Source organism: Culex quinquefasciatus, chromosome 2 (assembly GCF_015732765.1).
Source record: "Culex quinquefasciatus strain JHB chromosome 2, VPISU_Cqui_1.0_pri_paternal, whole genome shotgun sequence".
In the NCBI taxonomy this organism is placed as follows: Eukaryota; Metazoa; Arthropoda; class Insecta; order Diptera; family Culicidae; genus Culex; species Culex quinquefasciatus.
In genome coordinates this window covers 143,570,964-143,588,503 of record NC_051862.1, presented here as the reverse complement: position 1 = coordinate 143,588,503, position 17,540 = coordinate 143,570,964, and the positions used below count along the sequence as shown (strand labels likewise).

Here is a 17,540-nt window from a genome sequence, read left to right as displayed (position 1 = left end):
TAAATATTGACATTAAATAATGACATGAAAGAAATTTGTTAAATTTCAGGTATCATTCTGTAGCTATCATCATGTTCCATCAAAAACCAAACACCAATTTGAAATCTATAGTGCTCATTTTGTAGTCTATTTAGATTATATTTTCAAATATTTAAAAAAGAATAGAGGCGTCGATTATCAACGCCAAACTTTTTATGTTTTGGGAATTCTTTACAAAATGAGTACTTTTTCAAATAAAAAAATGGCGAATTTTGCGCTTCCTTTAAAATTTATGTATTAAAATCGTAATAAACAAGCAATTCACTTATCGTTTATTAAGTGAAATAGATATTTGGTCAACAAATATTTCAATTTGATCCAGGAAATAATTTAATTTTCCACCCAAATCGTCTTAATTAAACCCATTCCTGTCACCCCGACACTCTCCGTGCACACACACTTTACATGTTTTCCCAAACAGTTGCACAAACGCCTGCCCAACAATTTTGGGCGCCCAATTCGACAAAACAAAGTGGGCGGGGAGGAGGTGGCAATTTGTCCGAAGCGTCAGACGCAACGTGTGCAAATGACAGACGCACACGTGTCAAAATTCGTTTTTCCCGCCAACGAACCTTCCCCCGGAGGGCTCGGCAGTTTGGGACAAAATTCGGGAAAATTCTGACACCCGTTCTCGGAATCATTAGTGGGAGCTGTTGATAAATGCCACTTTCCGAAGCAGGGGGTCATCCATAAACCACGAGGGTTGCAATGTTAATGTTGCAATACCGACACAATTACATCAACTGGGAAAATTAAATTGTTTTCGGGTTGTTGAAGCATTTAGGAAAATTTGTAACCAATTTTAATCTCATTTAGGTGCTGATGATTGATGACCGAGGCCGGGGCGGAGGGGTCATCGTGAGGCACGGCAGCAGCGGGGGACGCTTCGGGGAGTCTGTTCCGGACTACGATGATGTGAAGGTGGGTTAGGGTTGAGTGGTCGGTTTGATGATGTTCTCGATATTTGACTGTTTTATTTTGCTTGCTTTTTTTTTATTCACAGGACGATTACCTAGACGATACCGGGATTTTCGTGCGGGAGACTAAATATGGTAGTGCACAGGTTAAAAATATTATGAAAAATCAAAAAGGTAAGTTCTGGGAAGTGAGGTTTTCAATAGCATGCAAATTAAAGTTAGGTTACTGCATTGTAGTGGAGATATGCAACCTTTAGAAATTCATTACAATGATAACTAGAGAATTTTCTACTGAAATCTAAGGTTTAAACAAATTTTATTGTTTGGTGAATAATTTGAAAACCAATTACCGTGAAACGGAGTGGCATTGATCTAATATTATTTCAGTAATACAATTTTTATTTCAAAAACCGGGGTGACACTGGTAGTCATTTGAAAAATTCAGAGTTTTGGAGTTCTTTTCAACTATAATTTGAACTATAATTCATTTTGATGTAATTGGATGTGCGTCATTCTCCGTCAACTCACACAGCAGTTGGCCCGACCCTCCTTGATTTGCGTGAAATTTTGCTCTAAGGGGTAATTTTGGTTCCTGATCACGAATCCGAGGTCCATTTTTCGATATCTCGTGACGGTGGGGCGGTACGACCCCTTTCATTTTTCTAGTTTTTACTAAGACACGTTTTTCAGTGATTTGTAGCTCGCAACCGTGAAGAGATAGAAATTTGGTGTCAAAGGTACTTTTGTGTAAAATTAGACGCCCGATTGGATGGCGTACTCAAAATTTCGATAAAACGTATTTTTCATCAAAAAAAGTTAAAAAATAGTTTTAAAATAGCTGCCATTTCCCGTTACTCAATTATCAAAAATCGTGAGACATGTCATTTTATGGGAAATTTCTTGTACTTTTTGAATCTGTTTTAACCCAGAAGGGTCATTTTGCCTTCCTCACTGAGGTAAGGCTATAATCCTGCTCTAAAAATGAACTTTTTATTAAAAGCTCGAAGACCTTCATATATACATATCGACTCAGAATCGAAAACTGAACAAATGTCTGTGTGTGTGTATGTGTGTGTGTGTGTATGTGTGTGTGTGTATGTATGTATGTGTTCAAAAATCTTGCCAAGTTTTCTCAGCACTGGCTGAACCGATTTTGATCGAACCAATTGCATTCGACTTGGTTTAGGGTCCCATACATCGCTATTGAATTGTTTGAAGTTTTGATAAGTAGTTCGAAAGTTATGTTTAAAAATGTGTTTTCACATATATCCGGATCTCACTTAAATGCATGTAAACGATGTCCGGATCCATCATCCAATCCATCGTTGGTTAGATAATCAAGAGACCTTTCCAACGAGTCCTCAACATCGAAGATCTGGCAACCCTGTCTCGAGTTATGACCACTTAAGTGATATATGTACTTTTTTGAAGCCGGATCTCACTTAAATGTATGTAAACGATGTCCGGAACCATCATCCGACCCATCGTTGGTCATATAATCGAGAAACCTTTCCAACGAGTCCACAACATTGAAGATCTGGCAACCCTGTCTCGAGTTATGACCACTTAAGTGATATTTATGTACTTTTTTGAAGCCGGATCTCACTTAAATGTATGTAAACGATGTCCGGAACCATCATCCGACTCATCGTTGGCTAGAAAATCGAAAGACCTTTCCAACGAGTCCACATAATTGAAAATCTGGCAACCCTGTCTGGAGTTATGACCACTTAAGTGATATTTATGTACTTTTTTGAAGCCGGATCTCACTTAAATGCATGTAAACGATGTCCGGATCCATCATCCAACCCATCGTTGGTTAGATAATCAAGAGACCTTTCCAACGAGTCCTCAACATCGAAGATCTGGCAACCCTGTCTCGAGTTATGACCACTTAAGTGATATTTATGTACTTTTTTGAAGCCGGATCTCACTTAAATGTATGTAAACGATGTCCGGAACCATCATCCGACCCATCGTTGGTTATATAATCGAGAAACCTTTCCAACGAGTTCACATAATTGAAAAGCTGGCAACCCTGTCTCGAGTTATGACCACTTAAGTGATATTTATGTACTTTTTGAAGCCGGATCTCACTTAAATGCATGTAAACGATGTCCGGAACCATCATCCGACTCATCGTTGGTTAGATAATCGAAAGACCTTTCCAACGAGTCCACATAATTGAAAATCTGGCAACCCTGTCTCGAGTTATGACCACTTAAGTGATATTTATGTACTTTTTGAAGCCGGATCTCACTTAAATGCATGTAAACGATGTCCGGAACCATCATCCGACTCATCGTTGGTTAGATAATCGAAAGACCTTTCCAACGAGTCCACATAATTGAAAATCTGGCAACCCTGTCTCGAGTTATGACCACTTAAGTGATATTTATGTACTTTTTTGAAGCCGGATCTCACTTAAATGCATGTAAACGATGTCCGGAACCATCATCCGACCCATCATTGGTTAGGTGATCAAGAGACCTTTCCAACGAGTTCACAACATTGAAGATCTGGCAACCCTGTCTCGAGTTATGACCACTTAAGTGATATTTATGTACTTTTTTGAAGCCGGATCTCACTTAAATGTATGTAAACGATGTCCGGAACCATCATCCGACCCATCATTGGTTAGGTAATCAAGAGACCTTTCCAACGAGTTCACATAATTGAAAATCTGGCAACCCTGTCTCGAGTTATGACCACTTAAGTGATATTTATGTACTTTTTTGAAGCCGGATCTCACTTAAATGTATGTAAATGATGTCCGGAATCATCATCCGACCTATCGTTGGTTAGGTAATCAAGAGACCTTTCCAACGAGTCCTCAACATCGAAGATCTGGCAACCCTGTCTCGAGTTATGACTACTTAAGTGATATTTATGTACTTTTTTGAAGCCGGATCTCACTTAAATGTATGTAAACGATGTCCGGAACCATCATCCGACCCATCGTTGGTTAGGTAATCAAGAGACCTTTCCAACGAGTCCACATAATTGAAAATCTGGCAACCCTGTCTCAAGATATGACAACTTAAGTTATATCTGTGTACTTATTTTTCTGGACCTAAAAAAATAGCTGAAATATGTGTCCAAACCACTCATATTACCCATTGTTGGTAAAAAGTGAGGAAGGCATCAACCACATAGGTGGATTAAGTTAGTTTTTTCATTTAGAACAAAATTTTTCATTTTTAAAATTACGTGTTTTTTTCTAATTTTGCAGGGTTACATTTTAGAGTGTTACAATGTTCTACAAAGTTGTAGAGCAGACAAAAAAAAAAATTCATGTAAACATATGGGGTCACGAGTTATCAGAATTTTACAAAAAAGTTTTTTGAAAAAGTTATGATTTTGACCATTTTTTCGAATTTTTAACCCCTTAAACTCAATTGTGTGCTTTTGAAAGTATTTTTTCGGAAAGTTTAGCTAACTTTGCATAAGAATGACCCCTTGGACGATTGTTGTGACTCATGCATTGCGAGAATCATAATTTTTTTCAAAAAAAAAAAATGTTTTTGTGATGAGTTAGTGTATCCGGTTTGTTTTTTTTTATTTTCAAAAATCCCCACATACAAGCACAAGCCACAACAATCGTCCAAGGGGCAGTGTTGAAAATCCGACGACTATGATTAATTTGGTGATTAATCGCTGCCTGTTACACCTCACGAATAAGACTGCTAAGAATAATCTTTATTCTCAAATTGCCACGACTAGCTGTCATTCGTCAAGAGCGCAGACGATGATTGTAACAACCCATGACTGCTGGTGTTAAATAGGGAAAATTATAATTAGATCGCAGCAAGTTGACGACTAAACCCAATGATTCAAATTTATATTCGTCTATGCCACAGCCAGCGATCAAGTGTGAGTCGGGGAAGAAACGCTCAAAGCATACTCAGAGGGCTTTTCTTCAGGCAATCGTTATTCGTTCGAAGTGATTTTTTTTCAACCTTGCCAAGGGGTCATTCTTATGCAAAATTAACTGAACTTTCCGAAAAAATACTTTCAAAAGCACACGATAGAGTTTTTGGGGTTAAAAATTCAACAAACTGGTCAAAAATGGTCAAAATCATAACTTTTTCACAAAAACTTTTTTGTAAAATTCTGATAACTCGTGAAGAATTCATTAAATCCCCTCATGTCTATATATTTATTTTTTTTTTGTTTTTGTTCCTGAAGCAAAATTGACCTTTCTGGGTTATTTCAGATTCGAAAAGTATAATAAATTTCACATAAAATGACATGTCTCACGATTTTTGACAAATGAGTAACGGGAAATGGCAGCGATTTTAAAACTATTTACGTTTTATCGGAATATTGAGTACGCAAAAGTACCTTTGACACCAAATTTCTGTCTCTTCACGGTTGCGAGCTACAAATCACTGAAAAACGTGTCTTAGTAAAAACCAGAAAAATGAAAGGGGTCGTACCGCCCCACCGTCACGAGATATCGAAATTACCCCTTAGAGAAAAGTTTCACGAAAATCGAAGAGGGGTCGGGACAACTTTTTCCGATTTCGTGTGAGTTGGTGGAGAATTACCCATATTCCAACAATGGATTTGGCAAGAGAAGGAAAAATTAAAAAAGAAACCTTTTAGATTTGCTAAGGAAAAGGATAGAAATAGAAAAAGCTTAACACTAAATCACAGTATGTTTTGTCTATTGACGTCGAACTTCGCTGCAAGAGGCAGCTTATCCGTTGTAGATGTAGTTCATCATCAGCTCACTGAGAGCTTTGAATTGTTCTGCTTTGTTTCGGCAGGCATGAAAGCGCGTGAACATCTCTCCAGCAAGGGCGAAAAACTCAGGAAGCGTGAAGAGATCATCACCGGTAACATCAGCTTGTCCCGGGGGAGAACCACCCCTAGAAGCGGCTACTCTAGCGTACGAACCTCCACAACCGGGAGGGAATGCTGGGTTGGTCGATGGAACCGCTCCTCCGCCAGCTTTCGAGAAGAATATTGAATTTCCCTTAAAATGACATGTTCCAAAAAAATGTACAGTTAAGTCAACTGCTGTGTGGGTTGGTAAAGAATGACTCATTAGGGTGTAATAACAAAATCGATTTCCCAGCACAGCAACTTTTGAGTTCATTTTGGGGTCCTAAACAACTCACCAAAGTTTGAGAGCGATTGGTTCAGTCTTCACTTTGCGCAAAGCGATTCAATTTTCCATATAAATTTGTAAGGAAAAATATATTTTTTTTAATTTTAATATTTAAAAAATCCACGTTTCACGCTGTACTAAAACCGGATTGATATTCGGATGCTCTAGAATGTACTCTACAACTTTCCGGAAGAGAGTATGGTGCTAACTTGCTCCTGAAAGGAGATACAGCGTCTTCAAAACTCGTCTAAAACGTGATTTCGAGCAAAAAACACTTTTTAGATGAGTTTTGAGGACGCTGGATCTTTTCATAGAAACAAGTTAGTTTTCGGTAAGATTCTTTGTAATTATGTTGTGCCCAATTTTACCACCAAATAAATTTTAGATTCCTTGAAAAAGGTTCTATATGAACCGAAACGTCGGAGACGAAAGCAAACTGGTGTTTGATTTTACCAAGTGACCGAAAGCCGAAACGTAATCTAAAAAGTTAGCACCATGTTTCATACTTCGAGAAAGTTGTCATGCAACTTTCATGTACGCTTTTTCCAAAAATTTTTTTTTAATAGTGCTTTTAAAAATAGATTCATTGAAGATTGATATTTGCAAATTGAATGGGTAATTTTAATTTGGCCCATAGTATACTTATAAGGTTACAAATTAAACACCTCATTTAAAAAAAAAACTTTTAAATGTTTTTTTACCTATGCCTATTAACTTTTCATAAAATGTAAACACAAATTTCTAAGTTTGATCAAAATTTATAAGGTATTGATTCTTTCTTTAAAACATAAATGTTTGATGTCAGCAAAACCAATTTTAGAGCTTGATTCCAAAAATTTCCAAACGTACTAATAAAAGATTTGAACTCACTTTCATGGAGAAAACCATTGCACCTTAAGAGTATTTGAATAATTTTATTTATCAATCTATTGAAAACAACTTTTTCAGGTACTTTGAACACTTTTATATCAAGCTCAATGGTTCCTTACCACTCCGTTTGAATTTAATTCGTATTTTTCGTTTTTCTAACAAATCATTAACCTATCAATCTCACCCTGGCTATCAATGCCACCCCGGCTTTCGGTACTTCGTTATGCCAATCCAAGTGAAAAGTCAAATTTCAACCACTCTACTACTCATACATCTTCTTCAAAATGTACAAAATTTTTAACAGCATCATCTCTACCTAGGATAGATTGAACTCATTTGCATGCGCGCAAAACATTCTTTCTCAAGGTAGACTTTCGGTAGCAATAGCATTCCTAATTAGTATTTTCCTCCAACATCACACCTTGCACCACCCTCTCCCCCTGTCCCGTAATTACTTTGTTACGAAAAACCACCCTGTCCCGAACAACCCCCCCCCCCCCTCTTTTCTCCCCCAACCCCAGACACTAAACTGTCCATTGGCATGACCGTGCAACTAGATCCGGCGGACACCGGACCCCGCAACCCGCCCATCATCCCGTGGGGCCAGATGTTGCCCTCGAAGACGGAGCAGACGCTGCCCAAGTACCCGGCGGACATGCACCCCACCGACGGCTCGTGGGAGATTGTCAACGGGACGCGCTACAAATTCTTCGTGTTTTCCGCGTTCTACGACCGGCGGGACGGCCGGCTGGTGCGCGTCATCGGGGCCACCAAGACACGCGGGCCGGAGAAGGTCTGGTGCCGGTTCTGGTACAAAACAGGCGAGAACACCACCCGGTACCGGTCCGCTTCGGTTATGGCCCGGGTTAAGGTGAGTTCGAGCGGTCTTTGGGTTAGAATTATTACTGAAATCACGTTTCAATCATTTTAAAGATCATCCGGGAGAACTGGAATCTCAAGTACAGCGCGTGCTTCATCTTATGTCCGATTCGGGGACCCTTCCCGGACATTCCGTATGCCGTTAGTGTAGTTAGCAAAATTAAGTCCCCACCCGGTAACGTGCTGCTGCTGAGGAATACCGATAATGTGAGTTTGTTTGAGTTTTTTTGACAGCAATTCAAAATGCGTGATTTTGTATTTTTAGGATCCCGATTTCAACAATCGCACCTTTAGTAATGTTCCAAACAGCATTGGAGTGTGTGTGAAGCCGCTGCATTTCAACTACGATCAGGTGAGAAAGTAATGCTAAAATTCTATTTTAGGGTACACAGTGACCAGCAAATTTTTTGAATCTTCCAAAATTTTTGGACTTACGGACCAAATCCTGAAGTAATTTTATTATTAAAAATGCCAAATTTTGCTGTCATTCTTTTTGGAGGTAGTAGCTAAGGGTATGAATCAAACATTATATCGATTGCTTCCGCAGTTTTAAAGATACCAAAATGTGTGTAGCAAATATCTGGATGCTTCAGGATCTGGTTGATATGCACCGTTAAAAAGTGCAATAAAGACCTAGGCCATATTTGACCTTTTGATTCATTTTTTTTTGTTTTGCAAATAACCCAATTAGGAGTGTTATGTTAAATTTAAATTTGGTGAAGAACAACCTTTTCCTAATATTATATACTGCCCATAATTGAAAATTCGGCTATTATGCCAAATCAAGTATTCCGAGAAAAACGCGTTTTAGTGTTTGTCACAAAATCTCTGTCAAGGCAATTTCCCATAAGAGTGGCAGTTTGGTTTTTCGCATCAGCAGCCAAGTCTAAACACTATTTCAGTGAAATTCAAGTTCCAGAAGATGCGTTGGAACATCCTCTACCACCTGGTGCTAATATCTCGTTTTTGCCAAAAGTGGATATTAGCCGTTTTTTCAATGGTGGGCAGTATAGATATCAATATATTTTGATTTACCATGCTAAGAGGCAGTATTTGTAAATATTGCTCGGTTTGTTCTAGAGGTCGTATCGAGGTGCTAAGGTCGAAAAAACATAAAAAATCTTAAAATTGTTCGCATTTCCGTAAAACTTCATCAATTCCAACTCTCTAAGATGCATTCAAAGGGTCTTTTGAAGTACTTCAAAATGTGTCATAGACATCCAGGATTGGTTTGATTTTTTCTCATAGCTTTTGCAAATTACTGTTAAAAATGGATTTTTTTAAAACCTTAATATCTGTTTGCAACAGCTTCCAATACCCATACTCCCATACGTCAAAAGATAGTTAATTTCATGGACTATAAACCTACAGTATTAACTTTTTGGCCAATCGCAGTTTTTCTCATAGTTTTTCGATTTTTCTATAACAAACATTTTACAACGTTGCTTTTTTCCCTGTAGGTCGCCATGACGGCATTTTTTGGTCTCAATTTTGTCATATTTGAAATCCTCGGACAATTTCACGTAAGTTAGAAGTATTGGAGTTGTAAATTTGATTTAAAAAATAATTAAATAAAACATTTTTGAAAGAAGAAAAAGATCTTATTTACCCTGTGATGAATACGTCAAATGCTGTATCAAGTAGGCGGATATCTGTTTTACTCCCAATCCGACAAAATGTTAAAAATTATTTTAAATTGTTCTAAATGGCATTTTTCCAATCAAATTTGCAACTCCAATATGTCTTACTTACGTGGAATTGTCCGAGGACTAAAATGGCGACCTGAGCAAATTGTTATAGAAAAATCGAAAAACTATGAGAAAAACTGCGATTGGCCAAAAAGTTAATACTGTAAGCTTATAGTCCATGAAATTACCTATCTTTTGACGTATGGGAATATGGGTGTTGGAAGCTGTTGCAAACAGATATTAAGGTTTTAAAAAAATCCATTTTTAACAGTAATTTGCAAAAGCTATGAGAAAAAATCAAACCAATCCTGGATGTCTATAGCACATTTTGAAGTGCTTCAAAAGACCCTTTGAATGCATCTAAGAGAGTTGGAATTGATGAAGTTTTACGGAAATGCGAGCAATTTTAAGATTTTTTATGTTTTTTCGACCTTAAACTTCAAAGCCCGTTTTACCCCACTTCCCTTTGTCGTAGAGGGCTCATATTAAGCATGAATTCATATCATGTATAGACAAACAAACGCTGAAAGTTTCATCCAAATCGGAGCACCTCGATACGACCTGTTACACATTGGTGAAAAACTCGCTCCTAACTTGTTTCCGACATATATCTCTCAGATTAGTTTTCAAAAAGCCGTAAGAGCCATTGGTAAACAAAATCCTTTTTGCATCGGTATTCGACCTACTTACGAAAAACTAATATCAAAAATGCTTGAGATTGTTAATCAACACGTCCTTCAAGTGCCCCAAACTAAAAATAAATGAAATTTTGGAGAAAAACGAAAATTAGTGTAAGAGGTCACGGTGGCTCTTACGGCTTTTTGAAAACTCGCCCGAGATCTGGAGTTTATGTTTTTTTCAACAGGTCCAATAAACCTAATTTTCTGTTTTTCTTTTTCTAGCTGTTTTTATTACTTCCTGGAGTCAGGGGAATTCAAAAACACCCACAAAGCAAAAAAAATGATTTACTGGACTTTACAAAAACTCCAGAAATCTGCCCAAAACTGGCCTAAATTCCCTAAACATAAAAAATAAATCAAGATTTTTAATTTTCTTTTTCTGAATTCAATTAAACATTGTCTAAGGGTTAATCTCCGCCATCTTAAACAGTTGCTCGATTTTTTTTAGATTTTCGTGAAATTTTACCCCTTCTTAGTCTTTGATTACAAATCCGAGATCCATTTTTCGATATCTCGTGACGGTGATGCGGCACGACCCCTTTTACTATTAGAGTAATTCTCCGCCAACTCACACAGCAGTTGCCCCGACCCCTCTTCGATTTGCGTGAAACTTTGTCCTAAGGGGTAACTTTTGTCCCTGATCACGAATTCGAGGTCCTTTTTTTATATCTTGTGACGGAGGGGCGGTACGACCCCTTCCATTTTTGAACATGCGAAAAAAGAGGTGTTTTTCAATAATTTGCAGCCTGAAACGGTGATGAGATAGAAATTTGGTGTCAAAGGGACTTTTATGTAAAATTAGACGCCCGATTTGATGGCGTACTCAGAATTCCGAAAAAACGTATTTTCATCGAAAAAACACTAAAAAGTTTTAAAATTCTCCCATTTTCCGTTACTCGACTGTAAAAATTTTGTAACATGTCATTTTATGGGAAATTTAATGTACTTTTCGAATCTACATTGACCCAGAAGGGTCATTTTTTCATTTAGAACAAAATTTTTCATTTTAAAATTTCTTGTTTTTTCTAACTTTGCAGGGTTATTTTTTAGAGTGTAACAATGTTCTACAAAGATGTAGAGCAGACAATTACAAAAAAATTTATATATAGACATAAGGGGTTTGCTTATAAAATGCTGGTTGTCGTTGATCATGGCCGTTCATGGTCACCCGCGACAGACACGGACGACGAAACAAAGAGAAACGCAAAAAGTAACTTTTTCAAAACTTTTTTTTCGTTAAATCGCAATAACTCGTGATGTTTATAAGCAAACCCCTTATGTCTATATATCAAATTTTTTGTAATTTTCTGCTCTACATCTTTGTACAACATTGTTACACTCTAAAAAATAACCCTGCAAAGTTAGAAAAACACGAAATTTTAAAATGAAAAATTTTGTTCTGGGTCAATGTAGATTCGAAAAGTACTTTAAATTTCCCATAAAATGACATGAAAATTTTACAGTCGAGTAACAGAATTTTACCCAAAATATGTTTTTGAATTGAGTACGCCATCAAATCGGGCGTCTAATTTTACATAAAAGTCCCTTTGACACCAAATTTCTATCTCATCACCGTTTCAGGCTGCAAATTATTGAAAAACACCTCTTTTTCGCATGTTCTCGTACCGCCCCTCCGTCACGAGATATCAAAAAACGTACCTCGGATTCGTGATCAGGGACAAAAGTTACCTCTTAGGACAAAGTTTCACGCAAATCGAAGAGGGGTCGGGGCAACTTTTCCCGATTTCGTGTGAGTTGGTAGAGAATTACCCATTATGATTTTTTATTAAGATATTTGGTGCCAGAGAAACTATTTTTTTGTAAGATGGATTCTCAATTTGATGACGAGCTAGAAAATTCGAAAAAAGAACATATTTTTCATTTAAAATGAAGCTACAAAGTTGCTGCCACATCCCGTTACTCAACTGTCAACAGTGAAGAGACTGATTTAAAAATGGCTAAAATCAACACTTAAAAAAAACTTTTAAATTCTGATAACTCGTGAAGAAAACAGGTAAACCCCTTATGTTCATACCAAAACATTTTTGCTTTTGTATATTCGAAAAAAGATACAGCGAACTCGTCTAAAACGTGATTTGCAAGCAAAAATCCGGTTTTGATATAGCATGAAACGTGGATTTTAAAATATCGAAATCGAAAAAATGGTTTTCCCCATACTAATTCCCATACATAATTGAATCGCTTTGCGCAAAGTGAGGACTTAACCAATCGATCCCAAACTTTGGGGAGTTGTTAAGGACCCCAAAAGGAACTGACAAGTTGCTATGCTCATAAATTTGGACAACTTTATTTTTTTCAATACACCCTAATAGAGCTTTATGACGTTTCGCGTACACACACTTGCGCACCATTTGATTTTGCTAGCCGGACAAAATTTAACCTCAATCTTTTTCGTGTACGTTTACGCAATACATGCGCACGTAGATAACTCTATGGGCAGTTATGTTCTCTGAAACGTATACAATGATAACACAGTTCAACAAAAAATCAAATATTTCTTGTCTCTGAGACGAGAATATGTGTTCCTGGTAGAATTTTTCCTGCTGAATCCGAATCCGGGTCCAGAATTGCTCCAAATGGTCCCAATTTTGAGATACACCCGTTTGAAATGTTAGTTTAGGCCAAAATTAGCTACTTTGTTGACTATTTTACAAAAGAACTATTGAATAAACAACTAAACCAATACATGTATCTTAAAGTTCACGTTTTCCCCTTTCTGAAACACCCCTGGTTTTTAAAATTTGATTGTTTTTACGCATATTTATAGCCATTTTAAAAATAAAATTTGACTTGCATGCAAGTTGGAAAAACTTGAATGAGTACCAACTGAAAATATAATTTTAAAATGGTTATAAATATGCGTAAAAACAATCAAATTTTAAAAACCAGGGGTGTTTCAGAAAGGGGAAAACGTGAACTTTAAGATACACGTATTGGTTTAGTTGTTTATTCAATAGTTCTTTTGTAAAATAGTCGACAAAGTAGCTAATTTTGGCCTAAACTAACATTTCAAACGGGTGTATCTCAAAATTGGGACCAATTGGAGCAATTCTGGACCCGGATTCGGATTCAGCAGGCAAAATTCTACTAGGAACACATATACTCGTCTCAGAGACAAAATCTTGTTGGACTGTGTAATGGGTTGTATTTATCCAAGTTCTTGGCTCAGCGTCATCTTTACGATAGAAAATGTTTAGTAAAAGAATTGCCAAAGTCCTGCTGATAATGATATTTCCATTTCCACAGGCCCTCTACCTGCTCGAGTTCCTCGAGCTCAACAGCCTGCTCGGGGTGACCCACTTCACCTTTTACAACCACACGATCGGTCCCAAGGCGAGCTGCATTCTGCAGCACTACGTCAACGGGAATCTTCCACCCATGATCACTCCGTTCGGGGGCACCTCCTCCTCGGCAGGTTCCACCTCACAGGACAGCAACGTGCACCGTGCACGGGCGACAAAATCGAACCACCATGACAATACCAAATCGGGGGTGTACCAAAAGCCGAGGATCACTGTAAATATATTGCCGTGGAATTTGCGGATGCGGTCCCAGAAGGAGATCCGGACCGAGGGACTGTTTGCGTCGTTAAACGACTGTTTGTACCGGAGTATGTACAGGTAAGGCGATGAAGATTTTTGGAGATGTGTAGGAGGTTCTTGTATTGAGACTTGCTTTACTTTCAGGTATTCTCACGTAGCACTGATTGATTTAGATGAATTTATCATACCACATCACAACGACACATTGATCGATCTAATCAAGTAAGATATCAAGTTATAGATTATAGGTTAGAATGAGTTTAGTAACCTCAATTTTCTCCCTCCAGCTGGCTGTCGAAAAAGATCAACAACCGCAACACCGGGGCGTACTCGTTCCAAAATGCGTTCTTCTATCTGCAGTTTGCGGACGACAGTCTGGTGCACGAGGCCGAAGCCGACGGGACGGCCCAGGCCAACCTGAGGTCGGCGTTGACGACGCAGCGCAAGACGCGCCGTCGATCCAAGTTGCACCCACAAAAGCAACGCTCCAAGTACATCTGCAAGCCGGAGGCAGTCATCGAAGCGGGCAATCACTTTGTGTGGGAGTTTTGCCCGGGCCGGGGTTCGCTCAATGTGCCCGCCGATGCGGCCATTCTGCACCACTACAGGGTGAGTTGAGAGTAAAGAAAAGTTAACGTTATATTTTTTTAAACATATTTTTTTGATCAGGTTTGCGAGTTTGGCGGCGACGACTGCATCAAGTCCCCGTCGGTGGTCGACCGGACGGCCCACCGGTACTCCAAGCGGTTGCTGGACCAGGTCGGTACGGTTTATAACTACCTGAAGGACTCCTGCAATCTTCCGGATATCCCACACGCTCCCACGAAACCACCACCGACGCGCAAGAAGGAGCTCAAGATCCGTATCCCCTACCGGCCCGACCTGGTAGCAAAGGCAGCTGGTAGCCACACTGTAGATAGCACCAAAACGAACGCCAGCACCAGCTACAACAACAGTAGCAGCAGCAGCAACAGCCGAAGTGCGCTGATTAAGGTGATTTCCAGTCGACAGGTTGCGTAATTTAGTTTTTCGACGAGCAATGAAGGGGGCGTTATTTTTTATACAAGTTATTATTATACATTTATATTAGAAGAGGGAGGCAGGCATCAAGCAAACTCGCATGTTCGACATTTTTATTCTAATATTCAGCTAAGTCTTTATATAGGGTTCTTATTGGTAGCCGGACAGTTTTAGTAACATTTACGAAAAACAAATAATACTACGAACATCGTAACAGCACAATCTCTCATTTGTTAAAACAGCAACTGTAATGAAAATACCGACAAGGTTAAAACTAAAATCTGATACCAGCTTCTAGTCGAGTATCGCAGCAGTAACTTAGCCCTTAAAAACTAACCGTTTTACTCGTCTAGCGGCACAACAAATGCTCACTTTTGTAGAATATTCTCTTAGTGCGGCTACGTACGTGATCGAGGGCCTACTCATCATCGCTTCTTAGTTCACTTGTTACAATCTTATCGAAGCAACTTACTTTACTTAGGTGGTAATCAATGGTTTAAGAAAAAAAACAAAACTCACAAACTCACACACTTACCTAGTTTAAACTTGCGCAAAGCCACAACTCTTACCTTACTGAACTGTAATCAAAAAGAAACAACAAGTTAAACAAATACATAGAAGGAAACATAGAACACCGCATATCAAGGTAGTTTTTAAATTCAAAGCAACTAAGTTTTGTCAAGCCACACGACGAGAGCCAAACGAAACATTGTATTGCTAATGGAAGGCAACGATTTGTAGCGGCAGAGAAGGGGCAGAAAAGTGAAATAATTTTCCCATAATATTTATTTAATGTATCATAAAAAACACACACACAAGCGTTCCTCGGAAACCGAGATTATCGTATTAGCTCAAAAACCAAAATATTCTAACTATGTGAAGTGGACTATCGAACGAAAACATGTAATTAACCTCTTGAAGAAAATAAAAGAAAAAAAAACATAAATAATAAAAACCGGAAACCGAGACACACCGAAAAGACAAAAAACAACACTTCACACTATATTGATAGAATCGGAAATCGCGATGGAATGAATTGATGCAATAAACAAACAAGAAAGAAAAAAGTGAAAGAAATGGCTGGGTGTGGAAGCTGGCATGAGATAATATATATAAGATGGGGAACTTTTAAAGGATTGCAAAACAAAAGTGTTTTTTTTATCTAACTGAAAAAATATCACAACCTTGGTAGGTCTGAGGAACGTTGGCAACGTTCCCCAGATTCACCTAAAAACAAAAAAAAAACTTGCACGCAATATTGTGTTCAAGCTTGCATTCAACTTCAAAACATGGAATACTAAGATGAATCAGGATGAAACAGAATAGAGATGACTTCTTTCTAAAATAATGGGAAATATATGAATCTTTGGTTTTCGTTGGTTTCATTTAGAGTGAATTCTGAGCCGAAAACAAGGCCATAAATGGTCGTATTTGATGCAATGAACTCCCCATAAATGCATAGTGAATATTCTCATATTTTTGGCTGGTTTGGAAACAACTCATGTTGTCCGAAAATAATGTAAATGAATAATTCATTGCTTCACTTCATGAAAATCCAGTGATTTACCTGTTTTAAAAATTTACCAAAGGTTAGGCTGTTGGAAATATTTTTAAATGTTTATGTCGCCCCCCCCTCCCTCTCAAAATCGGTTCGAAAAATCAGGAGGCATTTTTTTACAAAAACTTCAAAATTTTAAAGGAAAAAGAAGTCCAACCAACTGAAAACAATAAGAAATTTATTTTCCTGCGTTTAAAATCACATTTAGCATGCCTGGGATTTCAAAAATATTTTCTATTTTTGTGGAATTCCGAAAAATCTCTTCAATACTTGGATATTTTGAAAACTTATGATTGCAAACTAACTGGGCAGGTGTAAAATGCACTTTAAATCACTTTTTTCATTCAAATGTTGAGAACATGGCTTGTTATTTAAATTTTTATATCAACCCCAATCAGAGTCGAGGGACATAAACTTCAAAAAATATTTTCAACGGCCTTATTTCAATAAAATGACTTGTGCGATTTCTGAGGTCATGTAAAAATTAAGATCCAATTTTCGCCCAGGGCGAAGTCTAGTATTGCGTTTTCAGATTTTTTAAAGAATCAGTTTTCGGTTACCATAAAAACTTAGCTAATCGCAGTGAAATGTACTGGCAAATATATTTGGAACATTTTTAGTTATTTTAAAGGCTGATTAATCATTTAATTTTATTTCATTCATTAGAACGTTTCCTTAAAAACATCAGTTCAAAAATAAACTAATGGGTCCCAGTGGGACACCTACACAGAAAAAAATATTCCTGTAAATTTACATTATTTATCATGTATCAAAAGGTATCATGATAAATGATGTATATTTACATTAGGTTTATTGGAAATTTACATTAGATTCATTGGAAATTTACATTAGTTTTGAAAATTTACATTAGTTTTGGAAATTTCCATTAGTTCAATCAAATAATTCTGATTGGCCAATGGGAATGAGAAGCTCGACTTGGATTGCAGTAGGAAAAGGGTGTGGCCTATGTTCTATTTTAAAATTATTGAAGCGGGCAGCAAAAGGAAATTCTGATTTTAAAAAGTTGATTCAAAGGTAGGGGTAAGCTTTATCGTTGACGGCCAAGTGGAATAATGCTGGACTGGAATCGAACGGGTGACAGGTAGGATGTTCGGTGTTACTGCTGTTTACAGGAAGCCGAACACGGGTAGAAATTCATCAGATTTGTGTTTCCATGCTCAACGTTTCCATTAGATTCATGATTTACATT

At 37.7% G+C, this 17,540-nt stretch overlaps 1 protein-coding gene across 2 annotated transcripts in view; it reads left to right on the top strand.

The window, feature by feature from the left end:
- The window catches only part of LOC6046701, a 41,399-nt gene extending 25,483 nt beyond the window's left edge, over nucleotides 1-15,916 (top strand). Inside the window, exons 4-12 of one of the 2 annotated variants that reach the window (XM_038254919.1) lie at nucleotides 856-960; nucleotides 1,043-1,130; nucleotides 7,500-7,813; nucleotides 7,876-8,028; nucleotides 8,087-8,173; nucleotides 13,457-13,830; nucleotides 13,897-13,974; nucleotides 14,040-14,361; nucleotides 14,422-15,916. In XM_038254919.1, the coding sequence (XP_038110847.1) occupies nucleotides 856-960; nucleotides 1,043-1,130; nucleotides 7,500-7,813; nucleotides 7,876-8,028; nucleotides 8,087-8,173; nucleotides 13,457-13,830; nucleotides 13,897-13,974; nucleotides 14,040-14,361; nucleotides 14,422-14,772 (1,872 nt within the window). In that variant the 3' untranslated portion in view covers nucleotides 14,773-15,916. Of the gene's footprint in view, nucleotides 1-855; nucleotides 961-1,042; nucleotides 1,131-7,463; nucleotides 7,814-7,875; nucleotides 8,029-8,086; nucleotides 8,174-13,456; nucleotides 13,831-13,896; nucleotides 13,975-14,039; nucleotides 14,362-14,421 lie in introns of both variants that reach the window. The other variant, XM_038254918.1, reaches the window with a different exon arrangement.
- Nucleotides 15,917-17,540: the final 1,624 nt, after the last annotated feature.